This window comes from Zonotrichia albicollis, chromosome 14, assembly GCF_047830755.1.
Source record: "Zonotrichia albicollis isolate bZonAlb1 chromosome 14, bZonAlb1.hap1, whole genome shotgun sequence".
NCBI lineage: Eukaryota > Metazoa > Chordata > Aves > Passeriformes > Passerellidae > Zonotrichia > Zonotrichia albicollis.
Window position 1 is genome coordinate 11,196,654 of NC_133832.1, and position 21,893 is coordinate 11,218,546.

At 38.6% G+C, this 21,893-nt stretch overlaps 1 protein-coding gene across 4 annotated transcripts; it reads right to left on the bottom strand.

Annotated features, from left to right (window-relative positions):
• Positions 1–1,831: 1,831 nt before the first annotated feature.
• Positions 1,832–19,041, bottom strand: XIAP (X-linked inhibitor of apoptosis). 4 transcript variants are annotated; one of them, XM_074551734.1, is made up of 9 exons: positions 18,884–19,041; positions 16,783–16,906; positions 15,046–15,292; positions 9,756–10,652; positions 7,949–8,048; positions 6,893–6,971; positions 6,262–6,295; positions 4,806–5,030; positions 1,832–3,419 (listed from the first exon to the last, which is right to left on the bottom strand). In XM_074551734.1, the coding sequence occupies exons 4-9, from the start codon at positions 10,618–10,620 to the stop codon at positions 3,226–3,228; spliced, it is 1,497 nt and encodes a 498-aa protein (XP_074407835.1). In that variant the 5' UTR covers positions 10,621–10,652; positions 15,046–15,292; positions 16,783–16,906; positions 18,884–19,041; the 3' UTR covers positions 1,832–3,225. The 4 variants fall into 4 exon arrangements, with proteins under 4 accessions (XP_074407835.1, XP_005484505.2, XP_005484507.2 ...); XM_005484448.4 differs by lacking the exon at positions 15,046–15,292; XM_005484450.4 differs by lacking the exons at positions 4,806–5,030; positions 15,046–15,292.
• Positions 19,042–21,893: the final 2,852 nt, after the last annotated feature.

The window sequence follows — 21,893 nt, forward strand, 5'->3', positions numbered from 1 at the left end:
CAGCAACACTTTGAAAACTTTAACCAACTATTTGTCCTGTAGCTTCAGACTGCACATATAGCTAACAAAAAATTCCACTGAAGAACTGTGGTCAAAACTAAACTGACCAGACAATGTTAAAATCAATATTTAAGGACTCTAATTGAAAAAAACCCAAAAACAAAAACCAAAAAAAACCCCCACCAACGAACCAACAACCAATCCCCAAGCTATAATAATTTAAGAAGTTTTTATTGTATTATGAGCTTAAGATCAAGCCTGAAAACAAATTTTAAAAAAGTCCAGACAGCTCCTGGCTGCAGAGGCAGAAGCTGCTGCAATAAGCTGAGTGAGTCTGTGTTTCAGACCTCACATTTTAAGGCAGTGAGAAAAAGCTCCACATTTAACAAAGACATCAACTCTTTGGGTTTCCTTATTTTAGCCTTCTGTTTCTAAATAAGCCATGCACTTCCAGGACCTTACTGAAAACCCTTGTAAATATCTCATGTATCCAGAGTAGCAAGTATTCTGCTACTACAAGGAACATCAAAGAAAGATACTATACAGAAGCCACTAGAAGAAAGTTACTGAATACAGATCTTTGAACATATTGCACATCTCCCAGGAAACTCATAAAAATCAACTTCCAAAGCATCTGTGTCCTGCTGCTAACCTCCTTTTCAAAGCCCCAGTGCTTCCACTCCCATTTATTTGCATCTTTCTTTTCCATCTCTTTAAACATCCAGCCCAGTATTAGAGGCCATGGAATTTCTTCTGTTTCTTTAAGGTACTAAAAATCAGAATAAATTGAAAAAAACTCTTCCTAATTCAAGCTGTCAGAATTTGATGACTATGCTAATTATTTTTTCACATTTAGTCTGAATAGAACTCTGATTATCGCTTTTTTAAAAAAACCCCTAAACCTACAGAGTTTGTAATTTTTATTTTGACACCTCACTAAAAGGCTTTTAATCCTTTAATGTCCCTAAGTGATTACAATTTGAATTGCTATATAGCTGTATCTTTTATAATATTAATGAAAAAGTTGCAGTAAGGGATATGTATCTAAAAATATAAACCTTTTAAAAGTTAGCAAGCTTTAGCATGAAGCACTCATGCAATGTAGGACAATGTGTTTGCTCTCCATGGCAGTGTAGAAGGTTGTGTGTGTGACCTACTTCCCAGCTTTTCTCAGACAATTTCCATACTACATTTACACCCCAAATCACCTCCTTGCTGAGACTGAGTTTTGCAACAGTTTAAGCTAAATTTGGTCCAGCTCCTTCTCAGACAGGACTTTGAGCAGCCTGCCAGGCTCTGCAGCCTGTGGGCTGGGTGCAGCTGATCCAGGCTCTCACATGACTCAGGTCAGGCTTAGGTAACCAACCATCTGCTTCAAGCACTCAGCAGCACTCGGCTGCAGCTTCACCAAACAAGCTATTTCTGGCAAGCCCCAGCAGCTCAGGGCTCACAACCCCCATTTCCCTCAATAGGGACAGAAGACCCTCCCTGCAGGGAAGAATGGCAGCTAGGAACCAACAGGATTGCCAGTCCGTATCTGTCCCAAAACATCCCTGTATGCAGGAATTAGCTGGAATGTTAAACTCCTCACAAAGACACAGAAAGGCAAAATAAAAATGAATTCTTCATGAATTTCTAAGTCATCATCTATTCCCAAGACCAAATTCAACCATAAAAAATAGCAAAAGTAACATCAGATTTATAATTAACAAACTTCAATCTATAAAAACAATAGATTTTATTTTCTCTCAGATTAAAATATATTCATTATCCTTAATAACACTCAGGTTAAATTAATTAATTTAATTATAAAACAAAAAGCAACAGAAAGCAGCCTTCTGTTTTTTTTTTAATGTGAGAATCAAATACACTGATCAAGGAACATCTGGGTTGCATTTTATTTTAAATATTCATACCATTACACAGCAGAGATTTAAAAAAATAGAAAAGGTAGATAATATATTTCTGTGTATTCAAAACTTTAATAACATGAAAAACTATGTTCTGTATATTCTATATTCTAAACCTTAGTGTGTAGAATTCAAAAATATATACACAGAACATATCAACAGTTCCACAAAGTAAGCAAGTGACATAATCAAGCAGTGATCATAAAACAGCTGTACTTAAATACAAAGCTGTGATACTTTCAAAATCAGAAATGGGGGATCAGTCCAGCAAGAAATAGTTTAAATATTTTAAGGTGGCTCTCATCAGAATAGTTCTTAACTTTTAAATTTAAATGCTACAAACTGACATGAAAAAAATGAAATATTTCTAACACTGCCAGTGAATTTTTTCTAGGAGATAAATTTATCTTCTCCTATGAAAATATAAGTTATGAAGCAGTGCAAAGTATGAGCTGATAAATCAGTTAGGATGACACTGTGTTACAAAAAAAAACAAACAAGAAAAATGTCAAACTGAACATCTTTTTGTGTAAGGGGCAAATTTAAAATGAGCCTCCTCTCACAAAGGGCACAGGGTACACAAAATCTCCTTAATTTCTTGAGTTGCCTTTTAATCAATAAAATTAATGTACATTTTATATAAAGATGGAACTTTGTGAAAAGCAGATGTCAAAAACCAGCTTACTGAAGACAATTTATACATCTGAACCAGAAAAATGGATAGGGAGACAGGGATTAAATTAAAACAGACAAACCTAAAATGTAGCAGAAGTAACCAAAAGGTTACAGCAGCAGGTTTATGTGTATTGTCTGAATTATGTTACAACCAAAGTTACAGAAAAAAAGAGACTATTTACAATCCTACATAATATTTTGAAGAAGCTAAAATCTCAGGTATAATATACATGTATACAATTATATTTTGAATTAATTTATTTACAAATTTTATATAGGGGTAGGTTCTTTGTACAAACTCTATTTGCACAAGCTTGAGTCCTACAGAGTCCTACCAAAGTGAAGCAAAGCAAAGATCACATAAATAAACGTTTACATTACCTGGGCTTTCCCATATCAGGTCTATGAACTGAAGTTACAAAACATACATATTTGCCTTTCATACATATTGCTTTTTACATACAAAAAATCACTTAAGGAAAATAATTTGTAAAGTGTTAAAATGTGTAGTTTGACAGCAGAAAATCTAAGTCCTGCCATATGGTTACAGTCTGGAATTAACTGCATTTTTTCCATTATGTTACACATTTTTAAAGTAATAAAACAAGAAACATTTGCATCCATAGGGCTGCGTATTTCACTAATACAAAAAAATTTCCTGTATTTTCATAATGTCTTTACGACACAGAGGGCATTCATTAAGCAACTGAGCACATTCCTTACAGGCAACGAGGTGACCACAGGGAATGAAGACAACAGACACGTCCTTGGCCATACAGATTTTACAGAGCTTTTCTTCCTGCAAACGTCGTAACTTCTCTTCAGTACTGAGGTCTAAGGAAAATAGACACATAAAAACAAGTTAACACACTTACTACCATTGAATCTCATATTTTTTTTTTCTTTACAAACAAGGACAAGGTGTTCTTCATGTGATTTAAAGGTTACACCCTTAAAAAGAACCAAGAAGAACTACAAGAGAACTACAACTAGCTGCAGCATGGAATCCTCTTTTTTTATTTCCCATTCCATGCCATTACATCTCCCAGGCCAATGCAAGCAGGGAGTACATCTATCTGTATATTGGTAAGAGCTTGAAATACCTACAGAACTTGGGATTTTTCAATCAGGAACCATTCTTTTCACAGACTTCTCTCTGACAAAATTTCCCCAAAATTTGAGCAGAAGGTGAAAGGAAGGCTCATTGCTACTGGTTAAGTCATTTGGATTTTATTTCTTTTTCTGAGTTTTCCCAATGAGAAAATAAGGATGTGACTTCCCTGTCCTCATTTTCAAAATACCCACACTTCAAAAAGCTTAAAATCTGTAACACAGAAAGAATCAATCTGGCATTGTACATGAGCTCTTTTTTATTCCAATATGCCCAATTTGAAAATACAACATTCAGACACCTTCCCCTGCCACTTGGGGGAAGCTCTGCACAGCCAACCACCAAAATAAGGTCCAGTTGCACTGCAAGTTCCTCTTCCCCCACAATGCCCTGTTAAAAGTCTTATTAAAAAGAGTGGGTTGGTAAGATCTCAGCTTATCATGCCAACCAGATGGTCTTTGCCCTCCCTATGAATTCATGCATGTGCTTGGCTTAAATGACAAGTCTCCTGAATCAGAACTCCTGCATTTGGTCTGTCTGCAGAGTGCACCACAAGGGCTTTCTGAGCTTGACTTGCATGTCCCAGCAAAGGTGGAACATAAATAACTGAACAGAAACACCATTTAGATGCACACTTGTTCTTATTGGCCAAGAACAAAAATACTTCTACCCCAAGCACAATGATACACTGTAAATAAATGCACATTGAATACACCAAATACAGCAGCGTGTCCCTGGGTCTGTTTCACTTTGCCACATCTATAGTTCATCTTATAACTATATTCTTGCTTTTATTTTTAAATATTATTGTCACAATTTTGGCTTATTTTAGCATATACAGCCTTTACCAGAAGCACACTAGGCTGTCACTGTGAGATACCAATACTACTTATTTTAGAGATAATGTTTATGAATGCTGCTACACTCAAATATTTTAACATACTATTTGTTCAGGATTTTGGGTTTTTTTCCAAATGTCCCAAACCAAATGTCTTTAAATTTAATTTACAATACTGTCAATTTACTATAGGTAAGACTGGGATCAGAGGGTAAACAGATAACATTAAAAAATATTTCACAGACTAAAGAACTGATATGAAAGTACACACAGAGGTTTTGTAACTGAATAAGCTCATCTTGCTCAACTGGGATTTCATTTGGTTCTTCATCCCTTGTATTTTCTTTATGAGCACTTAAGTCTGCTACCAGATCCTCAACAGATGTGTGACTTTCTCCAGTCATCTGCAATCTCTTTTCCATGGTGTTCCTAATCTCAGACAAACTGAAACCCATGGCTATGGCACTTTGTACCAAAGGATTCTGTAAGAGACCATCTAAAACAAGAAATTAAAAACAAAACAAAAACACTTTAAGAAGGATGAATCTGATTATCTGACAGTATTGACTACAGTACTCTAAGACACATATTTGCAAACAAATATGTAATCAAAGGAACCATACTTCCAATTTGAGAATTTTGCTAATTGTAAAGAGTGCAGATTTGAAGTTTTTTTCTATCCTAGCTTTCCCAGTCTCCCCTCATCTATTTATATTATAGAAATCCTCCTAAATTTGCTATTAAAATCAACTACTTCAAAATAAATAACATGTCTCATAGAACTACCATCACAAATTTTGTTGCTGAATGTTAAAAGACATTCATCCAAAAAGGCTGGAAAAGTCACATTACATCAGTTTTAATTCAATTTGGAGAAGGAAAAAATCCTCATACATGTGTTGAGAGAAACCAATAAATAATGTGAATTTATAAATCCAAAACACAGCACCACCAACAAGCAAGCAGGTCTATCCATGGCAAGACACAGCACCACTTTGGGAAACCACTTGTTGGGCCTTCCCCTTCCTTTTACTTATCAACATTGTTCAAATAGCAAAACTTTGGAATTTTTAATTTTTAAAAACAAAACCTTTTTTTAAAGGTTCTTTTGTTTTAACTCTCATAAATGAGCAGTATGGGAGAGATTTCTAAGCAGGTTTTGTGTAGCCACTCTTACTGTCAATAGCTCCCATTCCCTGGGATGAAGCTGCTTGATTGGCCTCCTCCTACCCCTTTGATTGTTTTGTCTTTTTACTGCTTGCTATTTGAGAAAAGCATTGCAGGAATGTGTAACTCTGGAAGACATAATAAACTACTTCAGCTTGCTCAGCTTCCTGCTCCTTGCCACTGCACAGACCAACTCTTCCTGCCATGAAGAAGGGCTGGTTCTGGTCAGAGTTTAGCATTCATCCCACAGCACTATTGAATCCATACTTGCTGCACATACCCTAGTTCTAACTCAGTCCTATACAGCTTCTTCCATGGTTCACAATCTTTATTTAACTATATTTACCAAATTGTAATTATATTTCCTCTAAGAGAAATAAAATGCACTCTGCACTTCTTTAGAAGCAATGAAGTAATGGAATAATATCATCCAACATTTTGCCTGTAGTGCTTTATTTTAAAACGTAATAGGGTTATTATTAAAGTTAACCATTCCTGTCACCATACACTCAAATATGGATATTCCAAAATAGGGGAAGCCATTTGTTTTAAACAGATACCTTTAGGAATTATTGTCCCTTCAGCAGCTTCTGTCTAAAAGTGAAACATAAAGAAACAAAATTACAATTCTGGAGAAAGTAGAAGGAAATATATACAGTTACAAAATTAAAAAATAGCTATTTGATCTCAAGTTATTTTAGTAACTAAAACTATTTCATCTGCTCTGAACATGATCAGTATTTTGTTACAATTTTAACCCATCTCTGCAATAACCATATGTACACAATTCTTAGTCTACAAAAGAATTCTAAAACATTATCAGTTTGACATTTTAGTGACTATACACAAGTTTAACAATGTTCTACCAGCAAGAAAAGAAAATGTATCTGCTATTATTCATCATCCACCTTAGGCTCCCAGGGTGTAAAACAAATGGCACCTGTTCAGTATCCAATAGCCCACATTGCCAAGGTGCCCTGGCTGGGATCCATAACCCAGGCCTTGGAGAACTGGGAGATGGCTACACTCTGACTGACAGAGCCAAAACACACTGCAATGCCTTCACTTCCTGCCAATCAAAGTGGCAGCAGGTGGATTAAATGATAGCCATGTAATTAAAAGGTAACTTCATATAAAAATTATGTTTATTTTTTCTATTTTAACAAAATTATTAATAAGCAAGAAACTTACTGTTGAATCCGTACATCCATCTTTTAAGTGAACATTATTTATAAATTCTATCCCCTTTTCATTCCTCACAAATCTGCACCTAAAAATAAGAATATTTAGATTTAATAGAACTGCATTAGCAGCAAAAATTTGTTACATAACTATGGAAGCTTTGACAAATTTCCTACATCATACAGACTGCCTGCTTTTAAAATCTCTAAATGTTTAGTCAACCTCTGTGATGTCACTGTAATATTTCTAAGAACACTTAAACACTTAAGCAGTACTTATCTTTCCCACATTTTTGGTAAAAAAGAAAGCTTAAGAGCTGTTGGCCATGACAGCTCATGACAGATTTCAAAATGTAAAGGCTCACTCAAAGGAAAAACAAACACTATGTTAAAAAGCTGGTTCTTTTAGTCTTTCACAATCAAAGCAAACAGTCACTGGTGAAACATGTGCCTTCCATGCTTTCTTTCATTATTTTCCAGCCAGCCTTAGCCTTCCCTACCAGAAGATTTAGGGAATGCCATAACTCCTTGACAAGAGTTCTGCAGCTCCAGCAGGAACAGAGAGCTGCTGTGAGACTGACACATCACCACTGAAGCTGATGTGCAAAACCTCAAAACAGATTTTAGACAATACTGGCAGTCTTTCTAAAAACAACTTCTGCTGCTGCTACTAATAGAACTATATTCGATATTCCATGCCACTAACCCGTTCTTCGGTTTCCTTGCTCTGGGGCAGCTGTTTAGTCATTTTGTATCTTGTATAAGTTACAAACTTTTACAATACAAAGCTATCAAAACAATCATTACAATGTAGCACTTTGATAACAAGCAAAACCCCTCAGCTACATATTGACAAAACCACACAATTCTTGCTGACAAAGCAAACATCCGTTAAATCCATACACAGGTATCTTCCCTTCAATAATGCTACAAATAAGACAAAATTATTATAAATCTAAACAGTATTAAACCATAATCAACCTTCTCAAGCCTTTATTAGTATGCACTGCCATTAAAGTGCAATATACTGTAAATAAGCCTCAGACACACACAAGGGATACCTTACCCAGGAAACCATTTGGCATGTTGATCCCAAGGGTCCTCATTTTCCTTCCATTCTTGCAATCCTCCACCACAGTGGAAACACACAACATGATCAGCATTACCTGAGGAAACACACAACAATGAAGTTGCATACTTTGTGCAGGCATAACACCAAGTTTTCAACTACAATGTTAAACTAAGAAAAGAAGTATTGCTTTTACTGATTTACAATTTCCGTTGAAAATAACTCCCTTTTAACAGAGGACAACACACATGATTTGAAACAAATGTTCAGGGGAGAACTGAACTTAATGAAACACAAAATAAGAGAAGCAAATTTCTTGAATTTTATTTTAGTAAGTAATTATATAGATAAAAAAACAAAAGCTGAAAATAATCTGTTATCATGGAGCTCTATCCAATGGTAAACAAGCCTGAAGATGCCTGCCACAAAGAATGAGAGATGTTTACATGGCTCTGTGGTCCTCTATTTCCCATTAAGATCAACAGGCCCTAACCAGCAACAGCAAAACCAGCTCAGGAGAACTGCATCCTCTCTGTTCTAGCACTGAGCCCACTGTGATCCAAGACTGCCCCAGAAACTGCTTAAATCTTGTTTTTATTGAATGAGAGGAGGTATGGGTGGTGTTTCCACAGAGAGTTAAATGCTCCTCAGGCCACAGGGGGCAGTTTTCACACAAGTCCCCTGAAGAGCCCTCAGTCTGATAAGCTGGAGCCCAGCTAGTGCAACTCCACCATACATATCTATTGGTACTTCCATGAACCCAAGGAGAAATCAATAAAATAGTTCTAGAGGGTACAAATATTGCCCATTTACAACCTACACAGGAATACAGCAAAGATTTTATTTATGGCCACAAGTAAAATAAACATAATTATACTATAAAGTTCTGAGACATAGTAAGAGAGAAGTCAAGTAAGATGAAAGCAAGAAATTACCCTAGATAATCCCCTTTTCCTTGTGACTGAGTAAGAGCAATACTTTGCACTTGTGCATTATCTCAGTGTGGAATTTCAAAGGGCTTTAATGGTACTGTGCAATTCCATCTAATTTAGAACCCAATGCACAGAGATGGTGTCTTATCCAAATCAAACCCTACATGTCAAAGAGTAAAAGATCTTCCACTGGTACCACTGTCTTCATAAAGCAGGCACTAGTGGTATTTGCTGGTTTTGGGTGTCCACATGCCATGATAATGCAAACTCATGCTAAATACAATGACACACCACCTGGATTCTGGACTGTCTCGCTCACAGGCTTTTGTACAGGCCACAGGCCCATTCCTTACACCTCAGGTCTGGGGGACAGCACTTTGTTTCTTAAAAATTATTACTCAAATAATTGGCATTGTGAAAGATGTATTATAAAGGTTTTAACAGGCAAAAACACATACTTGGTTGTTTTACTGCCAAGAATAAATTTATGATCAAGTCCATGCTTTGCTAGTAAACATAGGTGATACAATGTATGCAATTTTACATAAGAACTGTGAAAAGTAGATTACAGAGTAAAGAGATTCTGGCACATTGTTTTGTTGGACAATGCCCTTTTCTGACCCACAGATGGGGCAATTGAGAGGTGTTTAAAAAAATTTCATTCCATTTTCAGTCTCATGAGAAGGGTGAGACAATACACGTTATAATTCATGCTATCACAATCAGAAGTCAGCTATTTCTTCTCTACAAACCTATTTCCCACATTGTTCCATATAAAAATTTTTAAAACTGGGGTTTTCTTCCATAACAAGACACTTCCTCATGTACAATTTCTTTGTAAAAGGTATTAGTCATTTCAAGGTCTGGCTTACCTACGCTATAGAACCCAGCTTCTGCAAGTTTCTCCTTGTCAACAGGATATATCCAAGATAAAAATGTTTGTAAACGTTTTCCATATTTTGCCATAGAGGGATTCCATGGGTACTGTGCATTGTTCAGACCACTTACACCAAGCTCAGAAGGAACAGATTCACTTGAAACATTTCCTACATCCCGGCCCAGGACAAAAAGGCATTTGGGAAAATGCCTCTTGTGTTCTGACCAAGCTCTGTCACCGGGTTCCCAGTTCTTCAATTTTCCACCACAACAAAAACATGCCACTTGGTCACCAACACCTGTGTAATAAAATCCAGCATTAGCTAATTCCTGTGGTGTCAGCTGGCCATTGAGGGGCCAGTTGTGAAAAGACTTTAATCTTGTTTCTTCACTGCACATCGCAGGGTTTTTAGGATACAAAGTGTCTGACATATCCACAACCTGCCTAGTTCTCAGAAGGTAATCTGCCTCCACGTCAGGGTCATCCAGAGCACATGGGAGGGCTGAATTGCTGGTACCATTTTCAGTTCCATTCTGGTAGTTCTGGGTATCAGGATCCATGCCACTTTCCAGAAAAGCAGATTCAGTAACAAACTTGCAGTTGGGGGCAAGCTGTTTGTGTCTCTCAACTGCAGAATCCCCAGGCACCCATCCTTCCACAGTAGTATGGCAACTGAAGCACTTCACTTTGTCACCTTCTCCAGTATAAACAAAGCCAGCTTGGGCCAGAGCCAGCACAGAAACAGGACAGTCCTGTGGGAATCCCACAAAAGTTCCCAGTCGCTCCCGTTCCTGCGCCCACTCCTGGGCCCCGTCGGTGTCCGCAGAGGCTCCCGAGCTCGGGGGGACATTGCACGTCATCTCCTCACAGGCAGGGCTCCCCTGCACCTTCCCTAAACAAAGAACACATGTTTGAATTTCCCAGACAGAAGGATAGATCATACCCATATACAACTCTGGAAAATGGCTAAATTCAACACCATCCTTTATCTCCTAAAATAACAACTGCTCCTCTTCTCCCCCATTTCACCCCTGCCTGCATTACCTGCCACATAAAGGCAAACAACAAGGTATTAAAACCAAAATAACAAAACTTGTAAAGAAAGGCAGAAAGATCAAGATGTCTCAGAGGCCTATAAACATTTACCTAGAGAACACACAGGTTTATAGCTTTAAAAGTATGTTCTATTTCTTAAGAAAGATTGGAAGAATGAAGTCAACAAAATACAAATAAAAGTTTTGACCAAAATCCTGCCAAAAGTCTTCTGAACCTGAAATACTAAGTTACTAAATTTAAAATACTGATCTGAGCCAGAACATAGTTGCAAGATTTTAGAGCTAAATTCTCAAACACAACTATATATTAACCTCATATGAAGGCCATCACATCCCTGCCCATTACAGGTGGGCAGACATTGGTAAAACAGTAATCGAAAAGAAAAAAGCTTTTTTACTTTTCTTATATTGCAAAGGCACACCTCAATTTATATTTTAGCAAAGTATCTTGTGAAATTAACTATCAAATATTTCACTGGTTGAAGTGCTGGGCATTGCTTTAAAGATCAGTGTGTTGGGAATACCCAGCACCAGTGTTCACATCCAGCATACTGCTTCCACTTTTCCACACCCTGCCTACACCCCCTAGAACAATTCCTGTGCCTCTGCCATCACCCCAGCTTTTCCTCCCTCCCCTACCTGAAGAAATGTCATTCTTCTTAGCACTTGTCACACATTCCTACCCCTGCCTATACTTTTCCAGGGTGAGTACCAGCTGCCAGTTCTGCCTCATGTCCCTTCTGTGCCAGAAGGCTGCTCAGAGCACTCAGACAAGCCTCGTCTTAGCTGAGGATGGAACAAAGCAGCTTGGCTACAGCAGTTCTTGTGCAAGAGCTGCAAATTGACAGTGTCATCACCTTCATCCCAACATGCACGAAGTCAAAGCACAGTAAACATTCCTGTCTTGTCCAGACAAGTGCAGTGATACTATGAACTTAAAATGTCTTGGCTATTGCTGATCACATCTTAAAGTGGTAAATTAAATTATGAGACTGTCCAAATAAACTTCTTAGCACAAGGCAGTGATAGTTCAGCAAATAGCAAAAAGAAAGGCATGTAAGGAAAACAGAGTACGTACTTAACTGAACAAATGTTCTTCTCCATTTTCTGTAAGAATACTGAAATATATCTATTTCCAGTCTGTATAAGGTAGGCCAGCACACAAAAATATAGCTTCCACAAGACCTGCATTAATATTGATTATACATTCTGGAATGCAGATGTTACAATGATTACTTCTATATCACCACATTTAGCTTCTACAAAACCTTTTTTAGGGTTCCAAAAGGGAGGAGGAAAATAAAATGCCTATGTAGTGCAGGATTGCAGCATCCTCCGCCAAGATGACAAAGACAATTAGGCTGTGAGCAGGTGAAGGAAATGTGACGTGAGCCACCTGGCACGGCTGCTTCATGTAATCATGGATCCAAACTGAGCACCAGCCTTAATTCCTTCTGTCTGTCCCTTCATGACTAATGTAATAACACTACAAATTATACTGTGCCTTTCTGGTTTAGCTTAGCAAATTCAAAAATAGCATCTGAATAAATTGCATTGACTGACCTACAAATCTGACCTATATGCTTGTTTGAAGGGCAAAGAAACCCAAACCAGTAATTACATTTAGTAATATGAAAGTTGTCATAAAACATGTATTTTTATATACATACATCTATTGAAAACAATTGTTTTTTTAAATGAAATCTTAAAAGCTTTTATGTTTATTGCTCATGTTTATTTTCTTATAAAGCCTTACTTTAAAGCCTCTAGAACTGTTCCTGTAAAGATCTCAAGTGACCTTAAGCATCTATCACTACTGCACTGCATTCATGAAAGAACTGGTATTACTCAAAACCAGTTAGCTGCATAGTAATTTTTTATCTGCATGCCTGAAAGACTTTCTACAAGAACACAAACAAAGCCTACCTCACATCCTTCAAAAACTCCTTCTCAAACTGTCCATTGAAAAAACCAAACCAAACATATATGGCTTTTGCTGTATGAAAAGCAGTATACCTCTATTTCTATAGTATTTACATAGAAATGAGTTCTGAAACAGTGAAAAAAATATTCCTAATATTCCTATTTAAATTTTTTACATTTTAATTTTTTGCTTTATGTACATTAGTTTTTTCTACAATGCCATGAATACTTCAAAAATCCTTTGTTTACATAGTGAAAAAAAAAGATATTATGCCCTCCCCATGGTGATAATGAAAATATTTGCCACATTTGGATTCTCTGGAGTCAATCCTCACAATCAAAATAGTATGAAAAGCATGTCCCAAGAGAGCACTAAGTACTGACACAGGGGGTACAATCACAACAGATCAATTCTTTAATATGAACTAGCTGCTTTTTCAAATTCTATCAACCACATAATTTAATCAGGATCACTTGGAGCAGAAAGGTTCACGTATCACTCTAAAAGCTTCACCTAACTCCTGCACTGACAGAAGCAGGGCCAGTCCCTCCCAGAAGAGGCAAGGTCTGACAATGCTCCAGCCACACCACACCTTCCCTTCCAGCAGCCCTCAAAACATGGCTGGTTTACATTTCACTATAGTTTTATCTATGAGAAACATCTTTATCAAGCGCTGAGGCAAACTCCTTGCCTGTGTAAGTATTGTTTCATATACAACATTAGTACTACCTTAAATAAAGTATCATCTTCAATTATTTCTATTTCAAACAACTAGTAGTTAAAAGCAACTATCAAAGTGTAAAATTACAGCTAGCTTAGGAAGACCACTTCTGCACGTGTTTTTTAGCAGCTGCCTAACTCCAGTTGGTTGGAATAATGATCTAGAATGATATCTGGCACCATAACAGCACTCAGACAGATATTAACTGTAGCAGAAAAATGAGTGAGGGTAAATTTTTTAATAGTTTACAGCTAAGAAAAATAAACTCACAAAAATCTGCCACCTAAGATGGGCACACAAGACTTTACAATATGTACCAGTAGCCAACCTGAGGTCAGAGTACACTCCATGTACACTTAAGGTAATGAAGCCATTTTGCATAGGTTTTAATTAACCACATGAGAATTAAAGGTAGAAGTTCTAGAAATGTTACAGATCATCTTCACTTATAAAACCTAGATATTTCAACTATTATTGAAGCATTATATATATATTTTTTATACAGTGAGTAAACAAGTCTATTTTAGCCTGAAAGGCTTCCAGAAGATAAGCCAAGCTTAATCCTGATTTTAAACATCTAAAGGCTCTTTGCCATGAGACACCACCCTCTTTCAACCTGAATTAGCAATCTATATAGCCCACTGATTATGTTTCAGAAGAAAAAGTAGAGACAAAAATATATAGCAAAAATGTTAACTTATTCAAAATGCAAAATTGTACATTGAGGATCTGCAAAACAAACATGTTTAATTCAGCTTTAAAAATATTAAGTATTGATTTTATGCAAAAATACAACATGATCATATTACCTAGATTTGAAAAGCTTCAAAGGAAATGTACAAAACTCACTTTTCCCTTTTAAGTATATTTCACTACATGTGATTATTTCCATCCTTAACCCCAACTAGACTGGCATTACAAGGAGCTATTTTTAATTCATTTACATGACTAGCATGGCAGTAATCTCCAAGTCAGAAATCTCCTTGCTCAGCCTCCTGTTCCTGACCAAAGGGTACATGCTAGTATTTACTGTTGGCTGAATTTTGAAATGTGAGTAGTGCACCAAGTAAATATCAAACAGAACATACTGTACCAGCTGACACACAGATTATGCATATGTCACTTCAATGAACTTCAGTTTCTGCTTGCTCAGCTGCAATTAGATCAAGGAAGGTGCATACTGCTAACTGAAAACCTACCTATAAAGATTAAAATTACCACAAACATGATCTATTTAAACAGTGTTTGAAAATTTCAGCGTATTTATATAATTATCAAGAGCCATTATAAAAAAAAAGATGTATTTAGATATTTTTGATTTATTTTAGAGAGAGGGTGTGTATCTACAGAATGCCTCCTGACTCTGTGCCAAAGCTTACATAACCCTATCAGCTCAGCTTTATTTGTCTGTTCTTCCAACAGGTCCTGCTTAGCCTCCCATCAGGGTTTGTCATCACAGGAAGTCAGTCAGCTGCTCAAGGTTATAGCAGGCTATTATATCCTCCTAATTTTTGACTTAAGTGACAAGGACTTTCATGCTCTCCCTGTCTTCAAAATGTACATAACCAGGCCAACAGAAACATACCATTCTGAGAAGTATTTGCACACTGTGATTTTCTTCATGAAGAAGTCATACGGGTATGGAATAGAGAAATAAACAGAAAAAGATGACTTCATGGCTGCTAAGGGCAGAGAAAGAAAATCCTTTTGGAGAACTTCCAAGTTAAATGTCATCAGAACTTTAGCTGCATGTATGAGAGGGAAGGAGTAAATACCAGCTTCTGTATGAAAAACTGGCAGGCTGTAGCCCAAGTAAGATACTGCTCTTGCGGCTAAGAAGCAAAAAAAAAAAAAAAAACAAACCCTGAGTTAAGAGGGGTTATTAAAAAGAAGAGCCAGTAGTAAAAAATGCCTATTAGAATCTGCAGTGCCCTGAGATGCACCTTTCCTAATGAGCTGAGCTTCAGCTTTTAGTGCTACATCCTTCTTTCGCAAACAATTTAAACTTCTAGCTGAAGAAAAATATGGAAAAAGAGGGCGTTTTTCATCAGGGAGATATTATGATAATAACAGCAACATGATTCATGCCACAGCAGAACTGCTGAACCTCCTGGATTCCAAGGCAAAGCTGCAGAAGCACCGGGCAGGCACCTCCTGCCTCGGCCTCTGGCGAGGGCGTTCCCTGCCCCGCCAGCGCCGCCGCCACAGCAGCCACGCTGTGATCATCGAGCATCGCTGTCACTGAGCTGCACCGAGGGAGAACAGCACCCCGAGACCCAGCTGCACTGAGGGAGAGAGAGCAGCACCCCGAGATTCAGCTGCACTGAGGGAGAACAGCACCCCAATACTCAGCTGCACTGAGGGAGAACAGCACTCCAATACTCAGCTGCACTGAGGGAGAGAGAGCAGCACTCCAATACTCAGCTGCACTGAGGGAGAACAGCACCCCAATACTCAGCTGCACTGAGGGAGAACAGCACCCCGAGATTCAGCTGCACTGAGGGAGAGAGAACAGCACCCCAATACTCAGCTGCACTGAGGGAGAACAGCACCCTGAGACTCAGCTGCACTGAGGGAGAGAGAACAGCACCCCAATACTCAGCTGCACTGAGGGAGAACAGCACTCCAATACTCAGCTGCACTGAGGGAGAACAGCACCCCAATTCCTTCTAGAATCACAGCAGGAATGCTTCACTATTAGAATAGGAAGAATCTGCATATATACATGTAAATGTGTATATATATATGTGTACATATATATACACATATATATGTACACACACATACATATATAGTGTATTTATACACACACAGCCCCCTCATGATCTTGTAAACTTGGAAATCTCTCTTGGATTATCCATTATATTTTACTTTTATCCATTATATTTTACTTTTAATTTTGACTTCTTCTAAGGAATAAATCCTAGGGAACTAATTCTAATATTTTACCAAAAACAAAATATGAAAGTTGTTCCTGTTGAAAATACTCTGCTTGCCTTTTTATTTAATAAGAAACTCTCCAAATCATTGAAGGACAATGATCTGCAAGACATGTGCAGCTTCATTTTACATTCTATATGACAGGAGTGACACTCAATTCAAGCTTTGCAGCATGCCTTCTTCATAATAACAGCCTTTCAGTCTTCACACACAGCTATATTTTTCATGTTTAAAAATCTTGTGGTTTCTTGAGCCTGACTTCAAATCATCATGCTCAGAATATCCTGGATTAGAACTCTGTAAAAAAGATCCCATGCTATGAAAAATAAAAAGCAGCAAAGGACTGGACATTTTTAAACAAAACAATACAAAAGGTACTCACAACAGTTTTCCCTAAGGAATTAGTATCCAATCAGACCAAGTACAGCAATGGACTAATCAAAGCAGATACTGGTTTCATTGCTATTGTCCGCCAATATTTAGAACAAATTCCAATATTTACATTCCTGTTGGTAGAAAAAAAAAAAAAAAAGAGGTTAGAAACCTCTTTCACATAACCTTCAGCATTGTTTGTGAAGCCACAACTTCAAAGAAAAAACCATTTTAAAACTCTGTCCCTTGGACAAGTAATCCAAATTAAAATATAATCTAAAGCTGAAAGAGTCTGAGGTCAGGGAAACTCTGAAATGTTGTTAGATGTTTTACTAAAACTAGTAAGGGACATAAATTGGGGATACTCCTTAACATTCAAAGACAACAAGACAAAATCCTGAAATTAAAAACTAGAGGGCAGCAAAAAGGAGAAAAAATGTAAAGCAGACAGTTAAATCCCATGATCCAGACTTCTCTCTCCTAGGAAAATTCTGTGTTTGTTTATAAACTGGATTTCTGGAACTCTTCAGCTCCCTGCAGCTGTACCCACCCACCTTGGGAGGAGAGCAACACAGAGAAGTCCTATCACAGGTACACACAGCCAGAAATGGAATCCATTTCCATACTTCTAAAACTGAGATATGAACACACATTTCCTTACTTTTCTGATAACAAATGCAAGTCTGTTTCATATCAGTGGGAGCAGTCAAAAACCCCACACCTACCATCCTCATCAGCATTCTTTCACTTTTGCTGCTGACTGCAAAGGGCAAGGTCAGAGCAGATGCAGAACAATCATTAACTCATTCCTTTGCCCTCCTTGGCCAGTGCTGTAGGTGCCAAGCTTTTCATAACAGGAACTACTTGGGATTCTTTAAAGGACCTCAAAGAAAACTGCAAACCAGTCAAGTAGATAGCAAAAGGAAGCAATTTAAAAATTAAAAATATCCAGATAAAAGCTTAACCAGCCAATTCATCACACAAAAACTTGCTTTCTTAGAGACAATACTTCACTGTTCTCTGTTACATGAGTGATTTACTTCAATGAGTAATTACGTAAATCTGTATGCAATGAGTAATTACGTAAATCTGTATCCTACTGCTCTTTGTCCAGGTATTAGATTAAAAAAAAAAGGTATTTGACAAAAAGATAAAAGAGGTTTTTTCCTGCAGTTGGTTGCTTTTCCTTTAAAATTGGTCTACTGTAAGATCTTGCAGTTTCTAGATGTTCATTTAGGAAACGAAATTCTCCCTGTTAGCTACCTGAAGTATTTGCATTAAAACTGCAATTTAAGACTGTAGCAGTAAAGGGATAATGAAAGTAGTGCTGCAAACATGTCTGCATTTTGCAGTAGATACAGATTAAAAACAGTGCAAAAATTACCCAAACCAAAATGCATACTTACATTACACCCATTTATAGGGCTTTCTGCAGGAAGACAGAAGCATCAGACAAGCAGTACAGAAGCAGAAATGCACTTACTTTAAAAGAGAAATGTATAAGCGTATAATCAAAGACATTGTGCAAAAGAGAACTGCTTGAACTTAAATTAGCAGTGAAAAAAATTACTTTGAGTGAACTTGTCCCTATAGAATTCTTAATAAATACTGTAATCGAACAAAACTGCATTTTTATTAACAAGAAGCAGTTCTAGAAAGTGACGGGCCTAATAAAAATTAAAATACTAAAAGAGTGGGCAAGGAGAGATAATATTCACATACGCCAAAAGAACCACAGAGACCACAGAAGCGCTTATTAGCATAGAACATTTTTCATCCACTTTGGCCAAGAGCAGCACTGAAGGTTCGAGCCGGGCACGGCTCGGGACGGGCTCTGGGCTCCTCCGGGCAGCCCCGGCCCGGCCCGGCCCGGCCCGGCCGCTCCCGCGGGCGGCGGCGCGCCCGTCCCCATGGCAACGCCGCACCGGGACCTCCCGCCGGCTCCGGCAGCGCCCGGGGGCAGCGGCGGCCGCACCGGCCCTCGGCATCCCCCGGAGAGCCCCGCCGAGCCGCCCGGAGCGGTGAGAGCCCCCAGCGCGGGAAGGTGGGGACCCCGGCCCGCCTCCGGATCCCGCAGCCGCCCCGGTCCCGCCGCTGCCGTGGACACTCACCGGGCGCGTCCCATCCCGTCCCGTCCGGTGCCCGGCACCGGAGCCGCTCTCGGCAGCGCTGTCACCAGAAGATGGCGGTTCCCGGCAGGCTCAGCGCCGGGGAAGGAGCAGCGCCCCCTGGCGGGCCGGTGGGGGCGCGGCGGGCGGGCTCCCGCCGGCGGAGGGCGGCGCGTGGCGGCGGCGGGAGGAAGTGCAGAGCGGCCCCTCAGCACCGCTCCTCCTTCCCCTGAGCCCCCTCAGCCCCTCCGGTCCCCACTGCCCCGTTTCTCATCCTGCGCAGCCCCTTCGTTCGCCATTGCCCCGCTTCTCATCCCGCTCACCCCCCACAAACCCCCTCAGTTTCCCCGACCCCACTCCTCAGCTCCTTCCGTTTCTCCGTCCGTTCAGTGCCTCACTTCCCAGCGCTCCCGGCTCCGCGCCGGCCTCGCCTCTCCGCCCTCAGCACCTCCAACAGCCCCTCCATGTCACACCATCTTCTCCAAATGCTCATCCCAGCACTCTCCTTGTTCTCACCTCTGTCCCCGCAGAATTACAGCTTGTTGTGATTTAAATCTGTTAAACCATAATTTTTTTGGAACTTGAATTTCCCAAATCAGACAGAAACCTCAGGCTATTTTCTTTATAGCCAAAAATCATCTAATCATTCTCATGGCTAAGACTAAGATGGTCCTGAACATTAAAATGTTGCTTTAACCTTTTTCTGGTTTTTAAAATCTCAGGTGATCTCATTGCTGACCCAGCACATTTAACGTTGACAGTACTTGGCTATGGGGACCTGCTATCCTCAGGAAAACCTGGAACAATGTTCTCAAACTTTTTTGGTTTTCCCCTCGTGCATGTCAACAGTAGGAACTCACTTTTTGCAGACCATATATCCCCAAAGACTTGTGGTAGATAGTGTAGACAATTTCAGGAGAAGCAGTGTAATCATACAATATATTAGAATGTTTGCAGATTCCAGGGCTTACACTGAAAGCCCTTTTGAGTAAGGATTGCTTCTCACTTTGTCCAACACCTACTGAGACCACAGTTTGATTCAAAGCCTGTAGTTATTACAAGTAACTATAGTACAAGGTAAGCAATGAAATAGCAACAAACTCACTTTGATCAGAAAAAACATGTAATGATTATTCAGTAATCAAAACCAATACTCAATAACTGAGGATGCAGTTCCACATAGCACTTGCTCTTTTTTCAGAAAAGAATGACCTGCAATCTAGAACATAATATTTAGTGATGCAGCACAGGGGTGATGCTGAGCCTATAAGGAATAAACAGCTCTATTGCAGTACTGAGTCACATCCATCTAAACTTATTCCACATCTGTCCAAAGCCAAGATTATTTATTTAAGAATCTTTGGCACAGTAAGAGGTTTGCCTCTTAACACTGCAATGTGAATATGAATATTTAATCTCCTAAATCCTTGTCATACCACATTATTAATACATTCATTAGCAGTGATTTTCACAAAGGGCTTTGCTCTATTGAGGTTTGATATTTGTCCAGATGAAGCAGATTGTTTTCAGAGGTCACAAAGTGGTTTTGCAAATACCCACTTTCAGGTTTTGATGTCTCAATCAAGAACTGCGGTAAAAATTTAAATTGAAAAGCTCTCAGCCTGCAGGAGCTTGGGTTAGACTGCCTCTCAAAAACCTTTCAATCAAAAAATATGAGATAAAAGAACTGAAAAAATCGGATCATACCAAAAGTACAGTCTCTTTGAAAATTTCTTTACACAATCGTGCTAAAAATTTCAATCAGTTACAACCTGTTTGAGTCAGATAAACATAAACTGGACTTAGCACACAGTTCTTTGACACAAACTGTTTAGTCAACAATGGGTCAAGAGTCACAGAGGTTCATATGGGAAGCTGTGTTTGTTGACATAATCCCTAAGAAATTAATGTAATTTATTTCCTACTCATCTCATTGACTTGTCAATTGGGCCATTAGTACCAAATTAATGAATGGAGTGAAAAAAGTTATGCAATCCAGAGCTGGGATTTCAGAGGTGCAGCAAAGAAGAAAATCAAATACGGAAAAATCACAAAATGGCAACTTGAAAAGGAACATTTTCTTGTGCATATGACAATAGAAAATTGAATAACTAATAAGTAACAGATGTCTGAAAGCTGTCTTTTCCCTTGAATTATATCCAGTGCTTTCAGTACCATTGGAAGAAGAGATTCAGTCATTTGATAGGAAAGCCATGCATTTCTATGCTGGCCCACAGAAAATCAAATCTAATTCTCTCTTCCAAAACAGTACAACATTCTTTCTCTTTATCCACAACATTTACTATTACAACTCATTCTTTCTTTCTTTTTGTTGCAAGCAGGTGATAAACGTCATTCTCGTTACATTTTCATGAAGGCAGTGGAAGAGTCTGAAGGGAAATTTGAGAAAAATAGAGGCATAATTACAGTACAGAAACAGGAAAAGCTGAAAAAACCTGATGAGCCTTTTCAACTCCAGCAATGAAATCCTATGCAGGACAAACATTCCTATAACTCCCAAATCCATTGTTGTCAGACAATGCAATAAATTACCTTCTCATTAAAACTAAAACCATCAAATAATGGCAACAGTACTGAACTTGGTAATAACTTTTCCCTGTGGGAAAGTTACATCTAAACATGTAAAAACTGAATCTTTCTTTGATGACTTAGTATGCTGCTGCTGCTGAAACTACTTCGAAGTTCACTTCAGGGTGATGTCAAATCAGACTGTTTACACTCTTTCACAATCCACTGAGCTAAGATAAATGCCAAATGAAGAGGAAAATGCAACTAGTGATTTATCTTAGTTCTGTTTGAACTGATTAATGCAAGAAATAATTATCTAGAACTGGGACTTTGGACTTAGCAAGCATGTGACATATGACTACATGCATGGTTTTCTATTCATAACTCCTTTGTGCTGGAATATTAGTTCTGGCACACAGGTACTATGTAAGTCTGATATAATAAGTAGAAAAATGGCAAGCTCAAGGCAATGCTTGCCTATTCC